The 23,860-nt window shown below is 59.2% G+C and overlaps 3 protein-coding genes across 6 annotated transcripts; 1 reads left to right on the forward strand and 2 right to left on the reverse strand.

Annotated features, from left to right (window-relative positions):
• Positions 1 to 411: 411 nt before the first annotated feature.
• Positions 412 to 6,297, forward strand: ZFAND2B (zinc finger AN1-type containing 2B). Of its 2 annotated transcripts, none has more exons than XM_034062183.1 (9): positions 412 to 641; positions 1,239 to 1,333; positions 1,737 to 1,868; positions 2,512 to 2,663; positions 3,150 to 3,257; positions 3,401 to 3,470; positions 4,010 to 4,086; positions 4,675 to 4,756; positions 5,024 to 6,297. In XM_034062183.1, exons 1-9 carry the CDS (start codon positions 587 to 589, stop codon positions 5,060 to 5,062), a joined length of 810 nt encoding a protein of 269 aa, XP_033918074.1. In that variant the 5' UTR covers positions 412 to 586; the 3' UTR covers positions 5,063 to 6,297. The 2 variants fall into 2 exon arrangements, with proteins under 2 accessions (XP_033918074.1, XP_033918075.1); XM_034062184.1 differs by having other exon boundaries at positions 4,678 to 4,756.
• Positions 6,298 to 6,634: 337 nt separating this feature from the next.
• ABCB6 (ATP binding cassette subfamily B member 6 (LAN blood group)) lies at positions 6,635 to 13,462 on the reverse strand. 3 transcript variants are annotated; one of them, XM_034062584.1, is made up of 20 exons: positions 13,231 to 13,292; positions 12,086 to 12,617; positions 11,440 to 11,577; positions 10,976 to 11,165; positions 10,678 to 10,770; positions 10,235 to 10,427; positions 10,027 to 10,148; positions 9,832 to 9,941; positions 9,683 to 9,748; positions 9,423 to 9,548; positions 9,257 to 9,333; positions 9,089 to 9,152; positions 8,907 to 8,992; positions 8,743 to 8,800; positions 8,461 to 8,565; positions 7,880 to 8,054; positions 7,484 to 7,596; positions 7,314 to 7,408; positions 7,046 to 7,114; positions 6,635 to 6,946 (listed from the first exon to the last, which is right to left on the reverse strand). In XM_034062584.1, exons 2-20 carry the CDS (start codon positions 12,599 to 12,601, stop codon positions 6,820 to 6,822), a joined length of 2,523 nt encoding a protein of 840 aa, XP_033918475.1. In that variant the 5' UTR covers positions 12,602 to 12,617; positions 13,231 to 13,292; the 3' UTR covers positions 6,635 to 6,819. The 3 variants fall into 3 exon arrangements, with proteins under 3 accessions (XP_033918475.1, XP_033918474.1, XP_033918473.1); XM_034062583.1 differs by lacking the exons at positions 8,907 to 8,992; positions 13,231 to 13,292 and adding an exon at positions 13,442 to 13,462 and having other exon boundaries at positions 8,997 to 9,152; XM_034062582.1 differs by lacking the exon at positions 8,907 to 8,992 and having other exon boundaries at positions 8,997 to 9,152.
• A 376-nt stretch (positions 13,463 to 13,838) lies between these two features.
• Positions 13,839 to 23,830, reverse strand: ATG9A (autophagy related 9A). The gene is made up of 14 exons (XM_034062255.1): positions 23,658 to 23,830; positions 23,298 to 23,341; positions 22,260 to 22,324; positions 21,830 to 21,991; positions 21,585 to 21,726; positions 19,917 to 20,665; positions 19,401 to 19,554; positions 19,016 to 19,195; positions 17,894 to 18,139; positions 17,372 to 17,592; positions 16,855 to 16,972; positions 16,436 to 16,658; positions 16,163 to 16,305; positions 13,839 to 16,055 (listed from the first exon to the last, which is right to left on the reverse strand). The coding sequence occupies exons 1-14, from the start codon at positions 23,758 to 23,760 to the stop codon at positions 16,050 to 16,052; spliced, it is 2,556 nt and encodes an 851-aa protein (XP_033918146.1). The 5' UTR covers positions 23,761 to 23,830; the 3' UTR covers positions 13,839 to 16,049.
• Between the last annotated feature and the right edge of the window lie 30 nt (positions 23,831 to 23,860).

Consider the following 23,860-nt stretch of genomic DNA (forward strand, 5'->3'; position numbering starts at 1 on the left):
GGGGGGAGGGATGGGGTGCACCGTCAGGCATGGGTCTTGAGGGCTTGCAGAGGGAAAAGGGTCTTTGGAAGGGAGGGTAGCAGCAAGAGACTAAAGCAGACGGGTGCTGGCAGCAGAGAGGTCCCTTCTGCAGACTGTTACTGCCGCTCATGTCACTGCTGGAACGGGGTGTTGGGCGATACCTGTTTTTCCCCCTGTCAGATTTGAGTTCTACTGGGTGGCTGTGGAGGTTTTTGCAATCAATGAAGTTCTCTCCTGGCCCTGTTCAGTACTCCGGTTTCTTCCCGCTGTGGCCCCTCTCGCCGTCTGCAGCGCTGACCTTACGGCCACCCTTTCTGTGCTCAGTTGGGCGTCGTAACATGGCACCTGAAGACCCGGCAGGGGGTGAAGCGCGCCGGGAGCCGTGTTTTGTGTCCCTTCCGGGGCCGGGGATGGCGGCCGGAGGCTGAAGGAGGGGCAGCCCCGGCTTCGAGAGGGCGGTGCCACCGGAGCCGCGGGGCGGGGGTTGCCGTTGGGCGAGGCTGCGGCTGGTGCCGCCCATGTCCGGGTGACGCGGTGCCGGAAGCGGGCGCGGTGCGGAGCCGCCATGGAGTTCCCGGAGCTGGGCGCGCACTGCTCCTGGCCCGCCTGCCAGCGCCTGGGTGAGTGCCGCCGGCGGCACCGCACCGAACCCGGCCCGGGCGGCGGGGAGCCTGCGGGGCGGGGGGTGACGGGCCCGGCACGGCCGCCCTTGGCCGAGGGGCGCCGGCGCGGCCTCTCGCCCTTGCCAACGCCCGGCAGGGCGGAGCAGGGTGCCGGTAGCTCGGGGCTGCCGCCGGCCGGCTCTGCCCGCGGGTCGGGTACGGCGGGACAGCGGGCACTGCGGCTGCCGGAGCTCGGTGCCCTGGGGGGGGGCAGGGGAGGGCAGGGGTACGGCGGCACTGAGGGGAGTCGGGGCTGCGGTCATCCCGGGTGGGCGAACCCCGTGGTGGGAGTGGCGGCATCCCTCGCCTCTGGCTTGAGGCCGGCATCCGCCTCCGAGCTCGGCATCATTTCGGGATGCTGCGCCCGAGCGCGGGCAGGGCGGGTGTTGAGAAGGAGCCTGAGGTGTCTCTGCAGCCACCCGTGGCCCTGCAGCCTTTTTCTGTCCAAGCCGAGGGCAGAGAGGAGCGGTGCTGGCTCTGCCGCGGGTGAGGACTGTGTCCCAGGTGGGCACTGCTGACCTCACCACTCTGCCCGCGGCCTCTCCCCGCTCCCAGACTTCCTCCCTCTCAAGTGTGATGCTTGCGAACAGATCTTCTGCACCGACCACATCACTTATGCCCAGCACGACTGCACCTCTGCCTACAAGAAGGTAAGTGCTGAGAGAAGGTCTAGTCCAGCTGGGGATCAGAGTAATTTGTGACTTCTTTGGTCACTTGGGCATTCCCCTTGGGATGTGTGCTGGGTCTGAAGGTGGCTCTGAAAGCCGGGATCTGTATCACTGCTGCGAACTTCCAGCCCATCCTCTGCCACCGGGTGAAGTGGTTTGAGTATCTCCCAGCCATACTGTTTTCCCTTCCCAGAGCCTCTGTCCATGCCTGTCACACCCTCTGGGTTAGAAACTGACTTGTTTGGAGGGTGTGAGCAGGATCTCAAACCACAAGGTCATGCTGTTAAAGCCACAGTAGGCAGATCCTGAAAGGGAGCGAGATGGCTGCACAGCACTCCAGGTTGCCCAGCTGCATGTTCCCAGCTCCCTCCTTTTGTCTCTACAGGATGTCCAAGTCCCTGTGTGTCCCCTCTGCAATACCCCAGTCCCCGTGAGGCGGGGGGAGATGCCTGATGTTGTGGTGGGTGAGCACATCGACCGTGACTGCAAGTCCGACCCTGCACAGCGCAAGCGCAAGGTAGGAACCTGGCATTCCATCTTGCTGCTGGGACCCTGCTGGATCCTGGGGGTGGGATGGATACAACACATAACTCTGCCCTGCCTGTTGCTGTCTCTGTTTACACAGGCTGAGGGCAGGAAGGGTTGTTGACCTTGGAGGTGTGTGCATCTGCAGGGCTTTGTGGTATGAGTCTAGGATTGAGGTAGCCATGGAGTAGGGCTGGGCATTCATCTGGGATTTGAGGATAGGAAACTGCATGCTTCCATTAGGAAAATGCAATCAGCAATTAGTTGCTTTGTCTTGCCAGGAGAGGAAATTGCTGTAGGGAGCTGGCCACACAGGAATCCAGCCCAGCAGCAGCTGGAGGTCTCTAGGCTGTCCCTACTTCCCTAGCAGGGCAGGCAGTCGTCCCTGGGTAAGGAACTGTCTCTTCTGCTGTGGTTATATGATTGTGCAGACCCTTGTCTATGGAGACCAAAGCAGTAGTGAATTACTGATAAACTATCTAAAGAAAATGAGTATTCAGAGTCAAACTCCAGAGCCCACAGAGGAAGCACTGATGGGGAAAGCTGGTCAGTGCTCAGAGTCTGGTATGGAGGGAAGGGACAGCCCCAGCCCTGCAGAGCATGTTGCTTTTCACCACAGCCATGTCATCTTGCAGATCTTCACCAACAAGTGTTTGAAGCCTGGCTGCAAGCAGAAGGAGATGATGAAGGTGATCTGTGACCAGTGCCACAAGAACTACTGCCTCAAGCACCGGCACCCCCTGGACCACGACTGCAGTGGGGCAGTGCGTCCACTCTCCAAAGCAGGGTGAGGGCCAGGGGTCAGACAGGGTGGCAGGGATGGGGCTGTGTTTGCCAGACAGGTGACAGTGAAGCAGCCCAGCTCCTCCTGGCCCATTGTCTGGGACTGCTGCATTATCACAGTCCCTGACTTGTGTGCTGGGGGGTCCTCCAGCAGTGTTAAGATTTGTAGAGTCAGCACAGCTCTACACACATTCTCTTCCTCCTGTAGCAAAAGCCCCTGGTACGGCCTGCTGGGTGCTTTGCGCTTGCTTCTCTGCCCAGCCCCTTATTCTGTATCTGACTACTGCCTATCCTAACACAGTGTTTCAATGAGAGAAACAGGACTTGAAACTAGGGTGTAACTGAGCCACAGCATGGGTACTTTTGGTAAGAAGAGGAGCAGGGAGCCAGGGAAGCGTCTTGCTTATCCAGCTTCATCTCCCTGGGTATTTAGTGCCAAGGGCTGGCTCATGATGTGAACAGTTGCTCACAGGCATCCTGTCTGTCTCAGGCACGCTGCAGTTGCGAGAGCCCAGGCATCCTCCTTCAAAACGGTCACTGCATCGAGCAGCAGAGCTGCCCGGCCAGCAGACAGCCCTCCTTCTCCAGCCCCTGCCAGGTGAGGTGGGCACAGCCAGGATCAGCTTGGCTCCTGTGGGATGCAGGAGTGGCAGCTCCCTGCTGCCTATGCATTGGCAGGGCTCTGTGCTCATACCAGGGTTCCCTGCCTTGACAGTAACCTGGCTTCTCTCCTGTCCGCAGAGGAGGCAGAGCAGCTGTGCTGCAGGCTCGCAGCACCTCCCCTCCAGCTGTCATGCTGCAGAACGGGCTGGTGAGTGGCCTGGCCTGGGCATTTGGGCTGGGTTTGGGTGGTTCTGTGCCCTAGCAAGCTCCTGCAGCAACTGCTTTTTAACCCACACTCTGTAGGTGACCATGGTGTTCCCCAGTAGGGCCTTCCCTTGCAAACAGGGATCCCAGATGGGTCAGAGTTTGCTCTGGTGCCTGTGAATGGCAGCTCTCAGCTGTGCTGTCTGCTCAGGTTTCCCTAAAGGGACAAATTCACTGGCTTGTTTTCCCCAGGTGTTTTTTCCCCAGGTGTTTTTTCTGTTCTGCAAGTGTAGGAGACTGGAAGCTGCTTCTTGCTGGTATTCTTAGTGTGGTCCCTGTGCTGGCAGGCAGGACTGTGTTTCTTTAGGCAGGGGCAGAGAGATGGAGGTCTGTCTTGAGCCCCAGGTCTTCACCTTGGCTGGTTTTGGCCTTGTAGAAGGGAGATGCACTTGTCCTTAGCCAGGCAAGACTATCTGCTGCATGTCCCTCAGGGCCACCTCCTGCCACCCCCAGCCAAGCTGGTGACAAGATGTTTTGTTTCAGAGTGAGGAAGAGGCTCTGCAACGAGCTCTGGAGATGTCCCTGGCAGAGTCAGCACGCAGCTCAGCACAGCCACCCAGGTATGGCCCAAGGACATGTGGTGTCATGCCCCAAGCCTGTGTGAGGTGTCGGGGGAAGCATCATGTGGCTCCAGGGATGACATTTCTCTCAGCACGTGTTTCCACATGATGTCTCTGTGGCTGACAGGAAGAGTCCAGAGCAATCACGGAGCTCAGTTCAGTGAGCAAGCCCTCCAGGGCACGGGGCGGGCACAGTGACTGACAGCACAGAGTGGGACAAGCCATTTTCTGAGCACTTGTCAGCTAATGAGCATGGCTAGAACGTGACACATGTGGTGTAGGGGTGTTCACAGAGGACACCAGAGAGCCCACGTCCTCGGGCACATTGCCTGGTGCTGCTAAAAGCACCAGTCTCACAGCCTGGACTTAACGTGGTTCTCCTTGGCCCAGGGTGCTGGCTACCAGCCCCTGCTGGATCCTCTGGTCCCTCCCTAGCCCCTGGCTTGGCCAGGGTGATCTTCAGTTGTTCCCTGCCCTTAGCTGTCCTGAGGGTTGCAGTTACAGCAGATCCTGCCACCCCAAAGGGCTCTGGGCACTGTGCCCAGGGCTCAAGGGAAGCCCATGCACACAATGCACCACTGTCCTCAGCAGCACACAGGAGGAGGAGGATCTGGCACTGGCCCGGGCATTGTCAGCAAGCGAAGCTGAGTACCAGCAGTCGCAGCGGCAGGTGAGTGAGGCTGGCTGCAGGCTCTGCACCTTGGTGGGGTTGATCCTAACCTGGCCTGTGTTGTGGAGGGGTTCTCCCTGGGTTCTGCTTCCTCTGGGCCCTGCCTAGAGTAACTTTTCTCACCAGGAGGGCAGCCCAGCCTGGGGCAGTGGCAGCATCACTGCTGAATACACAGCCCTGGGGACTTGAACACTGGATGTACCCCCTTGCAGGCCAGAGGAAGAAGCGCATCTTCCTTTGCTCACCATATGCTGCTTCCTGTTCCAGGTGCAGGGTTCAAAGCCATCGAACTGCAGCATGTCATAGGCAGGTGAAGCAGGGTGCACCAGTGGACGTGGGATCCTGCTCGTGACCTGAGGAGCGGCTCTGGCCTCCCTCATGGATGCCATGGGGTTCTGGCATGGACACTGATGACAAGAGCCTCTCTCCAGGGACCACTCATCTCCCTGGGGGCTGTAGGCAAGCCACCAAGCACACACTGACACCTCAGCCCTCGTACCTGTATAAAATCAGTGCAGCAAGTTGCTGATGCGCCTGGAGAGGTGAAGGCAGTGTGGAAGGAGGCTGAGCACTCACTGACCAAAGCAAGTGATAGCCTACAGCATGCACTTAGCCACAGCTGCTGTGGCTGTGTCCCAGCACTGCTGGGAATCTGGGGTGAGGGCAGAGCCATCCTGGAGGGGAAGTTCCATGTGGGGACATCTCTGCATGCTTAGATGTACAGCTGGGATACAGCTGCCTGCTGCAGTGGTGGGGGCTGGATTTCATGCTCCTGAAGGGCTGTTGCCAGCCCCTCAGCAAAGAGCAACTGTGGCTGGGACGATCTCTTGCATGGACATGGCACAGCTGAATGTGCAGCCTCCTGTCAGTGTGGAGGCAGCCCCTTCCCTGCTCCTCATGCGTTGGTGCCTCCCCTGCTGTCTGCATGCACAAGACCACCCTGGGCCTTACCTGCCTTGGCTGGGTCCTGCACCTCTCTGAGACTGAATGAGCTGCATTTCCTTTCTGGTTTAATTTAACAAGGGCCATTATCTGAAAAGTAACCTCAGCAATGACTGCGGTAATGTTGCTGGCATGGGAGGGCTGTAGCTGCCTTCCTGCTGTTGGGTGCTCTCTGCTACCCAAAACAATCCCAGGGCCCTGTTTCAATGCTGCTGGGGCAGGAACACTTCTGCTCTTGCACCTGTGCTGCAGGGAATTCCGTCCAGGGTAAGAGCAGCACAGAGCCCCCGTCTGTAACCACAGCCCTGAGCCTGGAGCCAGCCCTTCATGGCTGGGGTTTGGAGGCAGGAGCTGATGCATGAGCAGGGGTCACTTGTCCAGCTGGCCTATTGCAGAGCAGAGTGGTGCTGCTTTCCCACTGCTCTGTCATGCATCCCTGCTGGAACCAGTCTTGCCTGTAGGGCTGTGCCTGGCTCTGCATGGGACTGGGCTGCCCTACAGCCAAGGGGGGTTTATCTGCTGGCAGTGCCTCCCTGGGGTGGGAGATGGGTTCAGACTGGGCCCTTGGGAGAAAATAAAAGCGGAGCATGAGGTGCAGAGCACTTTGGGTTGCAGTCACTTGGTGTCCAGCCCATCTCTCTGGTGCATAAGGACATGCAAAGTGGGGCACATGGGCATGAAGCAGGCACCAGCTGTGCTGCTTTTTCCTTCCTTTGCCATTGGAGTGCAGCCCCTGCCATGCTCAGCATTTTAGTTCGGGGATGGGGCAGGTGCTGACAGCCTGCTCTGTCCCTTGCCTGCCCAAGCCCAAGGAGCAGTGCCCTGTGGCAGAGCTGCTGGTTGATACAAGGGCACAAGCTCTAACCCTGGAGCATTGCCCCCCAGGGGTATCCTGCAGGCATATACCCTGCAGGTAAGATCACACAGGCACAGAGCTGGGAAGGACCTGGTTTAAGAAACTACACAACAGCAAAGCAAACAGGTACAAACGTACTGGAGTGTCCAACCCAGCCCCTGCAGCTCTGGGGCACACGAGGCGCCAGCATGCAGCCAGCAACGGGCTCCTGGCAGCGTGGGGGCCTGGGCCCGGATGAGAGTCACATCAGAGCCCCTGACCATGCTCACGGCCCCTTCTTGCTGCCTGTGGGCTTCTCAGTGCGGCACTCCTTGCTATCGCCCTCACTTCTGGCCTGCTGCTGCAGCCACATGCCAGCATACACACCACCCTTCTGCAGCAGCTCCTCGTGCCTGCAGGGAGAGCAGAGGGGTGCAGCGTCCCAGGCTGGCCCCAGAGCCAGCAAGGGGTCCGCATGGGTATGGAGCACCAAGCCCTTCTCCTGTGCTCACCTCCCTCGCTCTGCGATGCGCCCATCCTTGAGCACGAGGATCTGGTCTGCACCCACCACAGTGGAGAGCCTGCAGAGAAAGGCAGTGGGGGGGGGGGGCGGGGGTTGAGAGGGGAGAGGGCCCAGGAGGGGTTTGCATGGTGCAAGGAGCCACAGTCACAGGGGCTGTCACCTCCTGAGCACTAGGCCAGGTCTGTGCCCCTCTGAGGGAACTGGCCAGGCTAGAGAGCTTGGCATCTGCCGCATCAACCCCTACCCTGCATCCCTACCTGTGTGCAACAACAATGGTGGTGCGGTGGGCGCAGACCTTGGCCAGGGAGGCTTGGATGTTCCTCTCGGTCTCTGTGTCCAGCGCAGACGTGGCCTGCAGGAGAGGCAGGGTGTTGGGAAGGGCACAGGCAGTGTGTGCAGGCACAGGGGCCAGGGTTGCTGCCGTTACCTCATCCAGTAGGATGATTTGGGGACCCTTCAAGATGGTGCGTGCGATGGCCACACGCTGCTTCTCTCCCCCACTCAGCTTCAACCCCCGCTCTCCCACCTGGGTGCTGTATCCTACAGGCACAAGGGCAGGAAGGTGCTGTGATGGTGCCCTCCAGGATGGGGCTGGGCACCAAGGCTGTGCTGCATGGGGAGGTCCTGCTGCAGCCTCAGCCCATCCCTGCCCAGGAGTGACAGCCCTGCAGAGATGCCAGCAGGGCAAGCAAAACAAGGCACAGGGTCAAGCAGGTGTCTCCATGGGGGATGTCACCCAGGACACCTGTGAGGGCAGCAACCAGGTCATGGGGAATCCCTGGACAGCAGGGCGGGGGTAAGGAGGGTACCGCGGCAATCTCACCATCAGGGAAGGAAACGATGTGGTCGTGGATGTCAGCAGCCCGGGCTGCCTCCTGCACCTCCTGGTCAGTGGCCAGGATCCGTCCGTAGCGGATGTTGTTGGCAATGGTGTCATTGAAGAGCACCGTGTCCTGGGGCACCACCCCGATGTGAGCACGCAGTGACGCCTGCTTCACCTAGGCAGGGGACAGGGATTGCTCAGCCAGACACACACATCCCCCAACGAGACCCCAAAACCCACTCCTTCAGCCATAAGCCCCAACAGCCCGCTCCTCACAGGGTGCTTGCTCCAGGGTCCCTCTAGACCACAGGCTCAGCAGCATCTCCACCCTGCTGCGGGGAAGGCCCTGCCAGTGCCCCAGCCCTTCCCAGGGAGCCCTGGCCAGTCTCCAGCATTTCAGACTGGGGTCCCACAGGCGCACCATTCATCCCAGTGATGGCACAGAGCAGCCTGCAAAGGGGCTGTGGGGGCTGCATGCTCAGCCCTGCTGTGGGGAGATGCCAGTGCCTGCACTGAGCAGTGATGCGAGGCCCATGGGAGCTGGTGTGTGTCCCCAGTCCCTGGAGGTGTCCCCCCCTCACCTGGGAGATGTCCTGCCCATCAATGCGGATGCAGCCACCCCGCACATCGTAGAAGCGGAAGAGCAGGCGGATGATGGTGCTCTTCCCTGAGCCTGAAGGTCCCACCTGCACACAAAGGTAAAGGGCTTAGAGACACCAGAGACTCCTGGCTGCTGGAGGCCAGGGGCTGGGCAGGGAAGAGCCGGCCTCACTGGGGGTCTGTCCTTCCTACTCCTGTACTTCCCAGCCCCACTTCCCCATCCCACCCTCCCGCAGTGAGGACACCCAAGGTCCAGCTCTCACCAAGGCCAGGGTCTGCCCAGGCATCACAGAGAAGGAGACGTCCTGCAGGATTTCCTTCCTGGGAGAGGGAGATGGAGAGGGGCTCAGGGCCACCTCCACTGCCTCACATCCCTATGCCAGGCCCACAGCTCAGCTTGTGCCACCCAGTGCCCACCGCCCCATACCCATCCACGTAGCTGAAGTGCACGTTCTCAAACTCAATCCGCCCAGCCTCCAAGCGCAGGTCACTGGCATTCATCACATCTTTCACCTACCGGAGGAGAGACATGGCCTCAGAGCAAGCCTGTCCCCAGGGGAGGACCATGGGGCCGTGCCAGGAAGTGGGGTCCAGGAAGGTGGCACCCACCTCCTGCACCTCATCAAAGAGCTCAAACATGTTCTCCATGTCCACAAAGGAGCTCTGGATCATCCTGGAAGGGAGTGAAGACTACAGGGAAGTGTTTGGGAAGTACACCTCAACCTAAGTGTGCACAGTAAGGGGGATGCTGGGCATCCCCACGGCTCTGAGCGTTACCTGTAGTAAGTCCCGAACCAGTTGAGTGGTGTGTAGAGCTGAATGATGTAGGTGCCAAAGAGGACAAAGTCCCCCACCTGGAAGGGACAGGGGAGAGGTGCCCATCACCACCAGCCCCGTGGCCCCACTCCAGGCAGGAGGCTTCCCAGGCTGGCACCAGCATTACCTGCAGCTTGTTTTCAGTGACAAAGTAGGCACAGAGCAGGGACCCTGCCAGCAGCCCCATGCCGATGACCAGGTTCTGGGTCTGGTTGAGGAGGCCCAGCGAGGCACTGACCTTCCACTCTGAGAGCTGGAAGAAACAAGGTCTTCCAGGATGCTGCCACCTCCACACCAGACCCACAGTGACCTCTGTCCTCCCTGCAGGTACCCACGAGGCTCAGCTCCTTCCCTGCTGAACTCCCCACTGCTGCTGACACCACACACCTGGTACTTGACGATGGCATCATTGAAGCGGTTCACCTCATAGCTCTCCGCATTGTAGTACTTCACCTGCAGGACACAGAGCCGAGGTCAGTGCCTGGAGTCAGCCCTCCCAGTGCCAGTGCTCAGTGACACTCCCCCACCTATGGTACCGTCTCAAAATTGAGGAGTGAGTCCACAGCCCGGGACTTGGCCTCATTGTCCCGTGTGTTCATGTCCCGCCGGTACTTGGTCCTCCATTCGCTGATGAAGATAGTCAGAGCTGTGGGTAGGAGGGGGCTGCATTGGCAGGCGCCCACTGCCTCACAATGTACCTCAGCACCCCTGCATCCCGATCCCTCACTCACTCAGGTAGAGGCTCATACACACGAAGATGATGAGGCCAAACCAGGCACTGAAAACCGAGGTGAAGTAAATGATGCTGACGACAATGTCCACAATGGTGGGGACAATGCTGAAGACGATGTAGCTGGGGGACAGGAAGGGGGATGGTGTATCAGCCTGGCCCGGTGGGGCTGCCTGGCCCCCTGCTGCCTGCTGTGGGCATGCTCTGACCTGAGCAGGCTGTTGATGCTGCTGGTGCCACGGTCCACGCTGCGCAGGACCTCACCAGTGCGCCGGCCCAGGTGCCAGCGCAGGGACAGCCCATGCAGGTGGGCAAAGAGCTGGACCTGCACCTGCCGGTTGGTGAACTGCTGCACCCACACCCACAGGAAGGTGCGCAGGTTGCTCACGAAGCCAGTGGAGCCTGTGAGACACCATGGGCGGTCAGCAGGGACTTGTGCCAGTGCAGGAGGCAGCCAGCTCAGAAAGCACAGCTGGGAAAGAGGGATTTGGGATAAGCCCGCCCCCTCTGCCATCTCCAACCCAGGACCAGCCCTGGCCGCTGCTCCCCAGAGAGAGCAGCAGTGGTGGGGACATCCCCAGCCACTCCAGCCCCAGCACAATTAGCCCCATGCCACCTCTTGCCAGGATGCATCCTTCCCGGTAGTCCTTACCAGCACCTCCGCCCTGCAGGAACTTTAGCCCCACGTAGGTGCAGACAGTCCAGGCCAGGGTATGCCAGGGAGCACCTTCTGTCAGCTCATTCACTGGGGAGAGGGTGGCAAGGATCAGGGTGGAGGGGTAGGGAGCATCGCCAAGGGCCCCATGGGAACCAGCCCAGCACCCAGGACCAGTCCCTGGCCCTTGGAACCTGCTCCCGACAGGTTCCTGTAGCCCCCCATGTCACTTGCAACACCTCCCAGCACTTGGTGAGGCTGTGGGCAGCCTCACACTGAGCCCTAGGCACCTCACCAATGTTCTTGTAGTAGATGGGGACGAAGACATTGATGGCCCGCTCCAGCCCCATGAGTGCCATGCAGAACAGCACCAGTCCCTGCAGCCGGTGATTGCCCCTCGGCCACATGTATGGCACCAGCAGTCGCAGCTTCCTCCAGAAATCCTTCCAGGTGGAAGAGGTTCTGCTGCCCTCGGACAGGAGCGGCTGGGGGAAATAGAGCAAGGGGTCACTGCCCTGGCACCTCAGCCCAGCTTGCAGCAGCCCTGGGAAGCAACAGCCCCATCCTCCCAGGGTCACCACTCCATCCTCCCTTCAGGGCTGTATCCTGCTAACAGCGGTCAGGGAGCTTGGGCAGCCCTAATCTTGCTCCTCCCAGGCCTGAAGGAAGGAATGGGCTGATCCCAGACAGCCGTATGTCCATTTTGTCCCCAGCTCCCCTCTGGCCATGTCCCTAAACCACTTCAGCCCTGGGTCTCACCTGGCTGTTCTCCACATCTCGTTCCTCCTCATTGACCAGCAGCATGTAGGGCTTGTGGGGCAGTCCCGGGGCTTTCATGCCCAGGGTGAAGAGCATGAATGTGCATACGTAACGCAGCAGCCAGAAGCCAAACTGCACCTGGACAGAGTGGGGATTCAGATGAATGTGAGCTGAGAGATGCATGGAGCAGGGCACAGGGATGTGGTGAAGTGCAGCCAGGGAAGAGGGGACACCCCATGCAGTTCAACGGGCCCCCTGGCTGAGCACAGCACCTCAGGCAACACCCCAGCCATTTCCTTCCTCCCTGCTGCATCCAACTCTGTGCCCTCCGGCTTTTGGTGGCCCTACCCTGAAGGGAACAGTGGGGCAAAGGGCTCTGGGGAGCAGGCAGACACTCCTCACTCCTGCATCTGGGCCTGGGTCAGGCAGAAGAGGGAGTTGAGCTGGATTGGGGCATGGAGAGATGTGCGATAGCTAGGTTCCGGGCTGAGACATGCAGTGGATGAGTGGGTGCAACCCAGGAGCATGCACACCCTTGGGCATGGCAGGGCATGCACACCCCATCCCAGCACCCCGATGCTGCAGCCCCTTCTTCCTCTCTGCCAAGGGCCTTCCCCCCATCCCTGCCCATAGTCCCGCAGCCCACCTTCTGGTTGGTGTTCTCCAGTGCCCACCACCATAGTGGGCTCCTCCAGCACACCAGGGTGAGGTTCTCAGCAGCAAAGGCCAGGGCCCAGAAAAGGAGGAGGATGGTGCCATGGCCCCGTATTCGGTCGTGTGCCAGCACCCGTGTGTGCTCCAGCTGCAGGAGGGCGATGGTGCAGCCCCAGCTGAGAGCCCAGAGGCAGGCGTGCAGCAGCATGTACCCGTAGAGCCGTCCTGGCCCCACTGCTTGCCACAGCAGCCCCCCAAAGGGCTGCAGAGCCAGAAGCAGGGACAACAGGACCTGGCTGTGGTAGAGGCGGGAGCGGGGGATGTACTTGGGCTCCATGGCACGGCCGAAGCGGACGTAGCAGGCGTACTGCAGGGCACCCAGCAGCAGGCAGATGCTCAGCAGCACGGTTGGTACCAGTGTGAAGAAGAAGCAGGGCTGGAAGCCCTGCTGGACCCAGGCCTGGGCAATGGAGCTGTTGCCCTCACAGTAGCCCCCCAGCACTGCCATCCTAGCAGGTCACCAGCTGCAGAGAGAAGAAGGGTGGGAGGAATGTCTCAGGATGAACTGTTGGGTACTGCTGAAAGGAACCCACAGCGGGATGGCACAGCTAAGCAGAGAGAACAAGGACATGGTGACAGGGGCAAGCACCACTGGACATGGACAGCCAGGGCACACTGCATGCAGGGCCAGGTTTGTATGGAGATGGACCTGAGTACCACCAGAATCTGCCTGTGGGTCCTGACAATGCCATGGGGTGGCAACTTTGCACTGTGCTCCCGAGAGCCACAGAGGCCCTTGAAGATGCACTTGGACAATGAGTGCAGGGATCGGAAGGCAGAGAGGTGCTGGGACCAAGCTAGAACGGGAGAGGGGACAGCGCAGCGGCAGCCGGGTAACGGCAGAGGATGCGCGGGGAAACGCCGGGGAGCTGCAGGGGCGAAGGCCGGGGACAGGCAAGGGGGGGGACGGACACGCGCGGGGCGATGGACATGCCGGGGCGAGGCAGGGCCGTGCCAGGGCTCTGCCGGCCGGTACCGGCGCCGCTCAGCCCCGGGACAGGCGCTCCCGGAGCGGCCGCGGCTCCGCCGCCCACGCACCCCGTTACGGCCCCGCCGCCCAGGCCCCCGCCCGCTCACCTGCCCCGGGCCTGTCGGCCTCGGCCCGCTGCGGGCCCCGCGCCGCCGCCAGCCGCCACCAGCCGGGCTCCGGCGCGGCCCCGCCCCGCTCCCCGCCCCGCTCCGCCCCGCTCCTGCGCCGGGGCTGCGCCCCCGCCCGCTCCCCTCGACCGCATCCCCCGGTTCCCGTGTGTCCCTTCGGTCCCCGGTGCCCAACCCGGGCTGCACAGACCTGCGCCCCCCCGGCACCGGGCCCCTGCAGAGCCGGGGAGAGGGGTGTCAGTGGTGCGGAGGGAAGGAGCTCAAGGCGAGTCCCCGAAGCCGAGGTGAGGCGCCCCGCGCCCGCTTATCGGTGCCGCCAGCGCGGCTCTGCGATGCCGAGATATCCGCCGCCCCCCGGCAGGGGCCCTGCCGCCGCAGAGGTCAGGCAGGACGGGGCGCTGCCCGCCCAGAGATAAATATAGCCACGGCCGGCTCCTGGGAGCTGCGAGCACAGCGGGAGCAGCAGGCAGAGACCTCGCAGCCTCCGGCTGCTCTCACAGGTACGGGCTGGGGTCCCCCCACCCCGCTGAGTCCAGGGCCAGGCGGCGTGCACAGCGGCGCAGGGTGAAGGAGACTCGGAGGCGGGCAGGGATGATACACCCCATCTTTATTAGACGGCCATACAGCTGTACAGCAAGGGCGCGGGGGGTGCGGTACCACGCGCTCCAGGGTCCCCCGCGCCCGCACGCCCCGGGAGGAGGTGAGGGTGGGCGGCTCGCCATGCACATGGGGACACCGACGTCACAAGCACAACATGCGGCAAGGACTCTGGCCCGCTCCCGCCCGGCCGCTCTGTCCTACTAGCCCAGGGAGAGGCCCAGACTTCCCCCCAATTCCTGGGCACTGCCCGCCTTCTGCTCAGCTCCAGGCAGAGTGGCAGCCTAGAGGGCAGGGGAAAGCCTGGGTTCCCACGGGCAAACGCACTGCCAGATTTGCTTTCAGTTTCCCTCTGCCGTGACAGTGCTAAGCCCCAGCTGCCCCTCTGTGAGAGGACCCCAGCAGCACCCAGGTCCACAGACCCCTGGCTCCGCTCAGACCTGACCCCAGCAGCAAAGAGCTGAATCCCCCCAAGCTCTGCTTTAACACGCTCCACTTGGACTCCTACAGACATCAGAGCAGTTGCAGCTCCAGTCTGTGTCTCCCCATTGCAGCAGGGAGTTCACCACCCCCAAAGAGCCTTCTTTATGAACACCCCAGCCCTGCTCATGCCCTGTGCACTTGGTACACATACCCCGGGGAGCCAACAGCTCACCAGCACCACCCTGCACAGGCTCAAAGGGCAGAGCGCAAAACTCCTGGCAGGGAGAAGAGAGGAGGCCCTGGACTCCAGGAAGGAAGAACCTGCAGTGCCCTCAGAGGGCATGGCAAAAGCAAACAGCCCTTGTGCAAGGCAAGGAGAAAAGGGAGGGAGGGGAAAGCAAAGCCTAGCAGGGGTTAGTTGGGATGCAGATCCTCACAAGCTGCCACTGGAAGAGATGGGAACCTGAACAATGGTGGGAACAGCTTGTCCAAGGCCATGCTGCACAGCCGGCATCCTGATCCCCCATTAGCCACACCAAGGCCAGGCTGGGGTTTGCCACTTGCTCCCAGGTTGAGGGGACTCCTTGCTCCAGCAGGCACCAGCCAGCTGCTTGAGATATGGCCTCCATAGCAGCCAAAGCCATGTTGCAAGCAAAAGGATGGCTTCAGGAAGGAAAGAGGAGCTGGGAGCCCCCAGGTGAGATGCGAGACACTGAAACCTTTGCTTGGGAAGAGGAAAGGCCCAAAACCACAGAAACAGCTGCATCAGGAGGACAGACCCAACACACCACAGCCTGTGCATGGGGCAAAGACCTTTAGCATGCCTGGGAAGGGCACCAGCACACAGAGCACAAGGCCTTCAGGGTGGGAGATGCCAGCTGCCCTGCACTAAGGTCTCTTTGGCACTGCAGGAGAGCCCACAGGCAGCCCACATCCCATGGGTGCCATGCAGTGGGGAGGATGCTGCTGCCCTAGCCCAGAGATATGGCATGAGGTGGCCCGCTGGGAGGAATGTTAGGGACCCAGAACTTTCACCCCACTGACCCTTCCTTGGGTGCAGGGGTTGGTCCAGCTGTTGTGGGAGCTAGGGAAGAGCTGCAGCATCCCTGCATCCCAGCCAGAGCTGTTCCCACCAGCTCTAGATCCCACCCCTATCCACACCAGCAGCAGCCGGAGCTCATCTCTCTGCAGGGTGCTGAGGCAGAGGGGTAGGCAACTGCCCCACTGCTGTCCTGGTCCAGGCTGAGGGGCACAATGGTGGTCCTCTCTGGGAGGGTGAACACGGTGCTGGGCACCTCCTCAGGGCTGTAGGCCAAATTAGACCTCCTTCAACAGCTCCTGCCTTCATTTAGGTGGCCAGTCTCAGCTCTGAGTGGATAGCTGGAGCTGAGGCCATCTCACATCCCTTGGAATAGCAGCCACCTTCAAGCCAGTCCACAGCTTCCCACTGCTAGTCCTGTGACACCAGCTTTCGCAGGTTCTGCAGCAATCCTCCGACACGGACGACACAGATGTGACCACAGACACAGGTATGTACTCACACACACATTCACCCCACAAGAGTCAGAGTGGCGTTGACTGGACACACGGCTGGACATGAGGTGCCGCCGCAAAGCCACTGGCTGGGCAGTTTTGTCTCTTCAGCAACTGATGGCAACAAAACGGAGCCTGGGACAATCCTGTCCACTCAGGACAGAAGAAGCATCAGGCTGACGCCACATCCTGCTGCCCAGGCGGCTCCCAGTCTGCAACCCCTGTCAGATCCCCAGTCTACAAGGCTATACCTGCAAGTCAGAGAGTGAATGTGGCACCTGTCAGGATGAGCTGCCAGCACCCCAACCTTGCATCGAGAGTATACCCTGCCCCTCTCAGCCACAGCCTTCACCCCTACCTTGTGGATCTGTGGTGGAAGCTCATCCTCTGAGCTCTCCTCTGGTACAGGCTCTGGGTGTCTTGCTGACTGCCCGTCCTCAGCCCAGCCTCCCAGAGGGAGGCGGGAGAAGTGTGATGGGGCTCTGTGTACTGTGCCTGGGTCTGCAAGAGAGGCGAGAAGGAACATTAGCTACCTGGGGGACTGTTGGTGTCCAGAAGCAGGCAGGTTGCTCATGCTAGTCCATCAGGGGCATTGGTTACGGGGCTCTGACCTCAGACCTGGCTCCCATACCTGTGATGCCACCATATCGCCGCTGGAAGCCAGTCTGCAGCGTGGCTGTCTCCTCAGCAGGCTGCCGCGATGAGGAGAAGGGGTAGCTGGCAGAGCGAGGGATGGGGACGGGGGCACCACGCTGAGTGTCCACCTCCTCATGGGCACTCTCCCCGCTCTCATCGCTCTCACGACGGTGCCAAGTGTGCCGCTCAGGCTCCAGCTGAGCTTGCTGCTTGTGCAGCTGCAGGCCAACACACCAGTGAGTGAGCTGTAGGGGAGAGTCCAGATGCCCAAGCACCGTCTCCCCAGCACTGCACGCACACAGAGGTCTCAGCTTTCACTCACATTGGTATCCCACTCACTTCAGACAGGGCACACACCAGTCCTGCCTGCTTTGCTCCACACCTCACTAGCTGGCCCAGCTGCGGGCTGCTCACCTCATGCATGTAGAGTGCGTGGAGACTCATCTCGGTGGAGGCATACTCCGACAGGATCATACTCTGCAGCTGACCCTCCCAGGCGCTGCTCCCTGAGCTCACAGTCCTTGCATCAGCACTGCCATCGGACACACAAGTGGTGTTTGATACCCAGGTACCCCCCACACTGCCCATCTTCCCTCCACTCTCAAGTCAGGCTTGCTCCTGGGCGGGGTAGGAGCAAGCCCTCTGTGGCATCTCCCCAGGTGCACAAGATGACCAGCCCTTCAATGGCACTGCCTCTGCCCTACTAGGAGTTTCTCACCACTGTGGAACCTACAGGAGAACACCAGAACCCCAACACTCCTTTGGGGCCAGCCTAAGCATCTGGGCCTAACTCTGCTTGTGAATATGTCCCCTGCTGTCCCAGGCTGCAGACAAATGCCACCATGCATCTAGGACAATAGGGTGGCAGTTGGGCAAGGAGTAATGAAATTCGCAAGGTGTTTGGCCCACCCCTCTCCAGTCTGCAGCTTACCCAGAGGCTGTCATGGCACTGGCGCCACGAGGCTGGGCTCCCTCTCCATCCCTTCCTGCTGTCTGGAAGCCACTGGGAGGTTGCTGGGCAGACTGGAGAGGGGAGAAGGAGCGCAGGGCCGAGGCCACTTCGGAGAGGTGGCGGGAGGCCTGTCCGTCCCGGCCCATGTGGAAGCCCAGTGCTGAGGAGCCTGCTATTACATTGGCAATCAGGCTGTGTGGCTGCAGAGTTGAAAGGGAAAGAATCACTGTCCTGTGCACTCGGAGACCTGATCCCAGCCAGCGACACTGAACTGAGGCACCCCAGCTCTCTCAGCCCCTCTCCCACCTCACAGGGCCCCAGGACAGCCTGCTGCCCTCTTCAGAAACCCCAAAGTATCCCAGCCAGTGCTCATGTACCACATCTGCATCCTTAGATATAACCCAGACAAGGACAAAATTGCCCACAGAGCCCGATTATCAGGTTGCCGGCATGCAGCAAGCACCCCAAGAACACCCCACATCCCTCCCCCAGCCTGGGCACCTCTGACTCCGACTGCAAGGACTGGATGGAGCTGAAGAGGGCATTTTCAGGGAGCACAGCTTGCTGAGCCAGTGCTACACTGCTGTCCCGGTGCACCCGCTCCTTCAGGAAGCCAATGAAGGCCGTGCTCTCGCGGGGTGGCTGCCACTTGGGGTTGGTGATGGCAAAGTGCATGAGGGACAGCTCTGTCTTGCCATCCTCAGCCTGCTGGTAAATGGAGGCCTCCGTCTTTCCTGCTGACATCCACTGCGAAACAGAGACAGGTAGTGAGGGACAGGATCTGCTTTACATCTCTGCCAAGCCTGGGGATTCTGCAATCAATCTGGGCAAAGCATACGACACCCAGTATAAGCTGGGCCACAGCTCCATATATGGCAGGCGCTACACCAGAAGTCCAAACTAGTTCAGCCCTCACAGCCCGGGTAAGAAGCAGCAAGCACAGCATCTTCCACCTCCACCCAGAACATGCATTGCTGCAAGGGAAGTGGAGATACAGGGACTAGTCACAAAACACAGAGCTGAAAGCCTTGTACTGTGCTCTCCTTCTCGCAGTAGGAGCAACAACAGCCAACAAATGACTGTTCTTAAAAGCTTCCTGCCACAGAGAGTCCACCCCCTCCCTAGTTCATGGCCTTGTCACTAGGGAGTTTTTCCTGACAAGTAACCTAAATTTCGAGGCACAGGAAATAGATCCTCTTTCCCTCCGCACTAGATTTTACACAATGGAAAATGCTTCTCATCTCCCCAAAGCTGCCTCTCTCCTGGGCAGTTCAGCTCCGTTAAATCAGTTCTCAGTGGTCATGCTTTCCAAATGTCCAAGTATCTCAATTCCTCTTTCCTTAGGACACAGGACTCTTGGTTGTGAAGACAGGCAACAACATCAAATAATGAAATGGCAAAGCCTGGTTCACAAAATATCAGGTTAATGATCACAGAGAGGCCACAAGAGCCCTCCAGGGCTGATGACCTGTGCTGGCAGCTCCAGACAACCAGCAGAGATGCAGGTGACTGTGGCTGTGGGCTGCCAGGAATGGCAAGTTACAGCCCCCCATGAGGCTGAAGGACCAGAGGTGCTGGTGGGGAGCAGCCATCAAGCTGCTGTCCCATGGTGGTGGGACCTACCGCGGGGTGGCCATGCTGGCGCACGTCCATCTGGGCAAAGGAGCAGGTGTCACCCACACCCACCACCTCCACAGTGAAGTTGCGGAAGAAGTCCACAATGTCCAAGGACTTGGGTCGCAGGCAGATGATGAGGATCAGGGGTGTAATGATGGGGCTCAGGAGCTCCTCCAGTATGAAGACCTGATCAGCAAAAGTTTGAGGATGTCAAAATCCCACAGTCCCAAAGCCCGACCCCAGCTCCAGCCCACTATCTTCTGGGGCAGGGTGTCTGAGAAAGCGGCCTTGTCCTCTACAAGTCCATGAGCTGCTCAGCTCTGTGGCAGCTTCTCCCTTCTGCAAGAATGGAAGCGAGTCCCCATCCCAACCCCACACAAGCCAAGCTCACCGCTTTGTACTGGAAGAGCTGGGCAAACTCGTCCCTGGTTTCATAGCGGTGGGCATTGCCCTGCCAGTGGTCAGGCATGTAGTGGATGTGTGCCAGGATGACTCGCAGCAGCTGCTCTGGGCAAAATACCAGATGCTGGTCAGGGATGAAAGACCTGTAGGACAGGACAGGGAAACACCACAACATCACACCTCACTTCCTAGGAGGACAGGGTGACCAATCATTATCACAGCTCCAGCTATAGCCTTCACACCCAAGCCAAACCTCCCTGCCAGCCCAGCTGTGGGTTGTTGCTAAATAGCTCCAGCAACACCCCTGTATCATACAACCATTGCACCCAAGCTCACCACTATTCCCCCTTCTCCTACCTGCCCCCTGACTCTCCAAGGCCATGCCCTTCACTCAGGCAGATTTAGATCCACTTGCCACCAAAGAGCATTTTACATGGATGGTTGTCAGTCCCACTGCTCCCCACAGTGCTGCCTGGAGCACAAGGGCAGCACAGACCCACCTCACCTGCACACTGTGATGCCCACCCCAAGCAGGGTGACCGTGGTGAGAACGTGCTCCACCGCCAGCACATCCTCATCATAGATGGTGAGAGCGATGAGCACAGCCAGGATGGAGCCAGCAAAGAAGGCCACATTCTTGGCCACGATGGTGAGGAGCGGGGAGATAAAGCAGTTCATGTACTTGGAAGCTGGCTTGTACCCTTTGCTGAGGCGTGAGTGCAGTTCATGGTCCAGCTCATTGAAGTGACGGAGGTAACAGCGGCCGTAGAGAGACCAGCAGCGGGCACCCAGGCTACCCGGCTCCCGCTTCAGGATCTCTGTGTAGCTAAAGAAGGCGTAGAGGATCTGCCAGATGAGGATGAGGGGGCAGAGGAGGAAGTTAGCAATGCCAATCCAGAGGATGCGAGTGCTGAGCTTCTCAGCCAGCTCTAGGCGGTTCCCAGCCCGCTTGTACTCAGCCTTCAGGCTCCACTCGTTCTCAAAGAGGGAACCAGGCCCCCAGAAGAAGATGAGCTCAAAGTTGTACTTGAGCCCCCGTGTGTAGAAGACGGTGTCTCCCAGCAGGGGCAGGCGGAAGCGGATAGGCAGCAGTGACTTGTTCACCATGGCCACCATGTAGTTCTTGAAGCGGAGGATGCGGTGGTAAATGTCCAGCTCCGTCAGCTCCTTCTTGTGGATGCAGATCTGGTGCTCCTTCTGGATCTGCACGATGCGAGCCTGCACCTCCTGCCACGTGTAGTATGGCAGGGTGGACTGGAAGGGGGAAAGGGGCAAGGTTAGGGCAGGAGGGGTCCCAAGACAGAAGCTGGGCTAAGCCCTCTCAAATAGCATGTCCCACTGCACGCCTCGGCATTCACATGCCCCACCAGCACACGAAGCACCTCCTGCACTGCTTCAGCCTGCAGCATCTAAAACCCATACTTTGCCCACTGCCCTTTACACCTGCATTAGTACACGTGACTGTTTCTCAGTCACTCACACACCAGCTGCCTCAGTGGCATGAACAGAGCTCCAGTTCCCATGGGTCCTCCCAGAGCTGCCATTTGTCAGCAGGAAGGCACAAACAGGGGAAAGGACTTAAGCAGTGTCCCAGAGAGAGCCTGTGAAAAAACCTGGGGAGCAACCAAGCCTCTTGGCTCACGCCACCTTTCTCAAGACACAGTCTCCACTCAAAGGATGATGTTGTTCATCAGAGCAAGGACTCTGGACTAGGATATGTGCAAGCCTCAGAGCCCATCTTTGACACACTGATCTCCCGTGTGATCTTTACCAATGAAGTAGCTCTATGGCTCAGTTCCCCCCCCCCACCCCAGTAAACCAGAAAGATGACCTGTCCTCAAGCCAGGGAGCTACGAGAATACCCTTGCTTATGCTTTCTCTGCTGAACGGCATCACAGAAAAGGCCATCACTGAAAAATAAACATATTGGGTAGCAGATGGCAGAGGAGTGTGCCAGCAGCAGAGAGGCAAGCTGGGCAGAGGGGTTAACATGATAGAAATTGGCTGTTGGAGAAAAGGTTCAAAGGAGATCAGTGCAGTTATGGAGCAGAAGGAAGAGGTCTCCCGGAGAAGCTGGCTTTGGGGAGAAAGAATGAGCTACTTCTAACCACCCAACAAATGCCTCCTGCATCCCTTAGCAGCCTTGTACATGGCCCCTGGGCCAACTACTTACCATGGGGATTTTCAAGGCATTGATGTAGAAAGAGTGAATCTCCCAGTAGCAGCAAATGTTGTAGATAAACTTGACGAGTCGGTGGATCCAGAAAACCCCAGCTATCACCAGGATGCAGATGAGGAAGCTGTTTGCCTGGATTCTGTGAGCAAGAAGAAACAAGTAGTAGGGGACAGGCTCAGGCAAGTGCCCCAAGTAGCTGTGAAAGCAAGAGTATTGGCCAACATGCCCTCTGCTGCCCCTACCTTGCACTGCAGACATCTGGAGACAGGAAAGCATCTGGCAGAGTCACCTTAATGGGTTCACTGGGATGCTGGCTGTGATTTACTGCTTTGTTGGCAAAAAGAATGTCGTAATCAACACAGCTGATAAGAAAGGTGGTGAATGCCACCACAAAGATGAACTGCCTGTGAAAAAAGGGAGCAGGCATCAGGGAACCATCCTTCTGCCTCCCAAAATGTGAAGTGTCTAAGGTTACACGTCGCGGTAGGAAAGCTCATGGGCACAAGTTCCACAAAGTGGAATGTAGGTTTGGGGCATGAAAATCATAGCAAAGAAAAGACAGAACAACTAAAGGGAGCATTCCCTCCTACCCGGTTGCAGGAGCTCAGCAAATTCTTGTGGCTGCTCTCCAGCAGCTGTCACAGACACAACAGAGAAAGAACCTATACTTACATGAGCTCAAAGATCTCTCCAATGAGCATGCAAGTGAAGCCATTCTTCTGATGCAGGTTATAGACGTGAAAGCTACAGTCAAGGAAAACAGTCTGGACATTCCTGCTCTCTGATGCAGTGGGGAGAGGCTTCTGGCCCACTGGCATCTGCAGCTCCCCAGAGCCATTTTTTAAGGCCAGCAGCATTATTTGTGACCAAGCAGGTCACCCATTATTTCCCTTTCTCCATTATCAGGTCCTGAAGGTCCTGTGAACCAGGTAGACAAACTAAACAGATTTCTTCTTCCCCTCCACACCAGCCTCAAGATTCTGGAGCACCAGGCTGATTACTCCCTTCCATGCTGGCCTTGAACATCCCAGGCATCCAGCCAGCAAGGTGGCAGTGACAACCTCATCACAGAACAGGGAACTGTAACAGCACCTGGAGCACTATTCACAAAATCAAGGAGTTACAAGTCCTAAGTGGGAACTTGGACATAAACTGCTGCTGGACAGCAAAACCCAGGAGCCTCCAGTAGACAGGATGCTCCCACCATCATCTGCTTCCTCCAACAACTGAGTGACTCGTATTCTTTTATATGGTTTTTGAATATAGATTATGATTGTTATAGTGATACAGCAAACCAACCAGTCTGCAGAAACCTCTGGTGATTAAAAACCATAAGCTAAGCAGTGCAGTATGCTGTTTGTAAAATTATACTGCACTGATTCTGCTTGCTATGCTACTCTGATTATAAATGCTGTGGCATGATAATAATAAAACCCGGTTAAGAAAATAAAACTTTAATTGTAACTACAACTTAGTACCACCATCACTGTGCGAAGGATCCCTAAAAGAACCTGTATGTCCCCCCACGGTTGGGTGACAGCACCCTACAGGTATGGGCATTCAGCCAGCCCTCAATCCCTCCAGAGCTGTGTGGTGTCCTAAGGGAAAGGGGAGGTGCTGCCCCCGCTCCGAGTCACACCAAGCCCAGGCTTCCCACCAGCACTGTGAGCCCAGGAGGTGGTGGGTGTCCCCAGCCCTACGCAAGGATATGCGAGAGAAGAAGAGGTCCAGGTTCTCGATGTGATGCCACGGAGCTGACGGAAGAAGCACACAGGGTGAGGGGCCCTCCGGCACAGCAGCCTTGTTGTGACAGGCACAGCCCCACCTTTGCCGGGGCCCCCGAGGCCCCCGTCCGGCCCCACAGTCCCCGGTCGCGCTGCGCGACCGGCCTCCCCCTCGGTCCTCGGCTGCTCCCCCATCCCAGCCACCTGCACCAGCCCCCCGCAGCACGGTCCTGCCCGGTTCCCAAGGCCTCCACCGCCTCACGCCTCCCGTCGCCACTCCCCTCAGGCTTGGGCCGCCGCCCCCCGCTGCCAGGCCCCAACCCCCGGTGCCGATGCCGCCGCTCACACTTGGCGCCCTCGGGGACGTGGACGAGCAGGTCGCCGCCGCCGGGCGGGGACTCGGTGGAGGAACTCTCCAGGCGCTGGTACTGGGTCTCGAAGTGGGCCATGGCAGGGCCGCCCACCGCAGCCTCCGCCGCCACCGGCCCCCGGCCCAGCCCGCTCGGGCCCCGCCCGCTCCGTGACTGGCAGAAGCGACTCCCAATGGCA

This window comes from Melopsittacus undulatus, chromosome 4 (assembly GCF_012275295.1).
Source record: "Melopsittacus undulatus isolate bMelUnd1 chromosome 4, bMelUnd1.mat.Z, whole genome shotgun sequence".
NCBI classification, from domain to species: domain Eukaryota; kingdom Metazoa; phylum Chordata; class Aves; order Psittaciformes; family Psittaculidae; genus Melopsittacus; species Melopsittacus undulatus.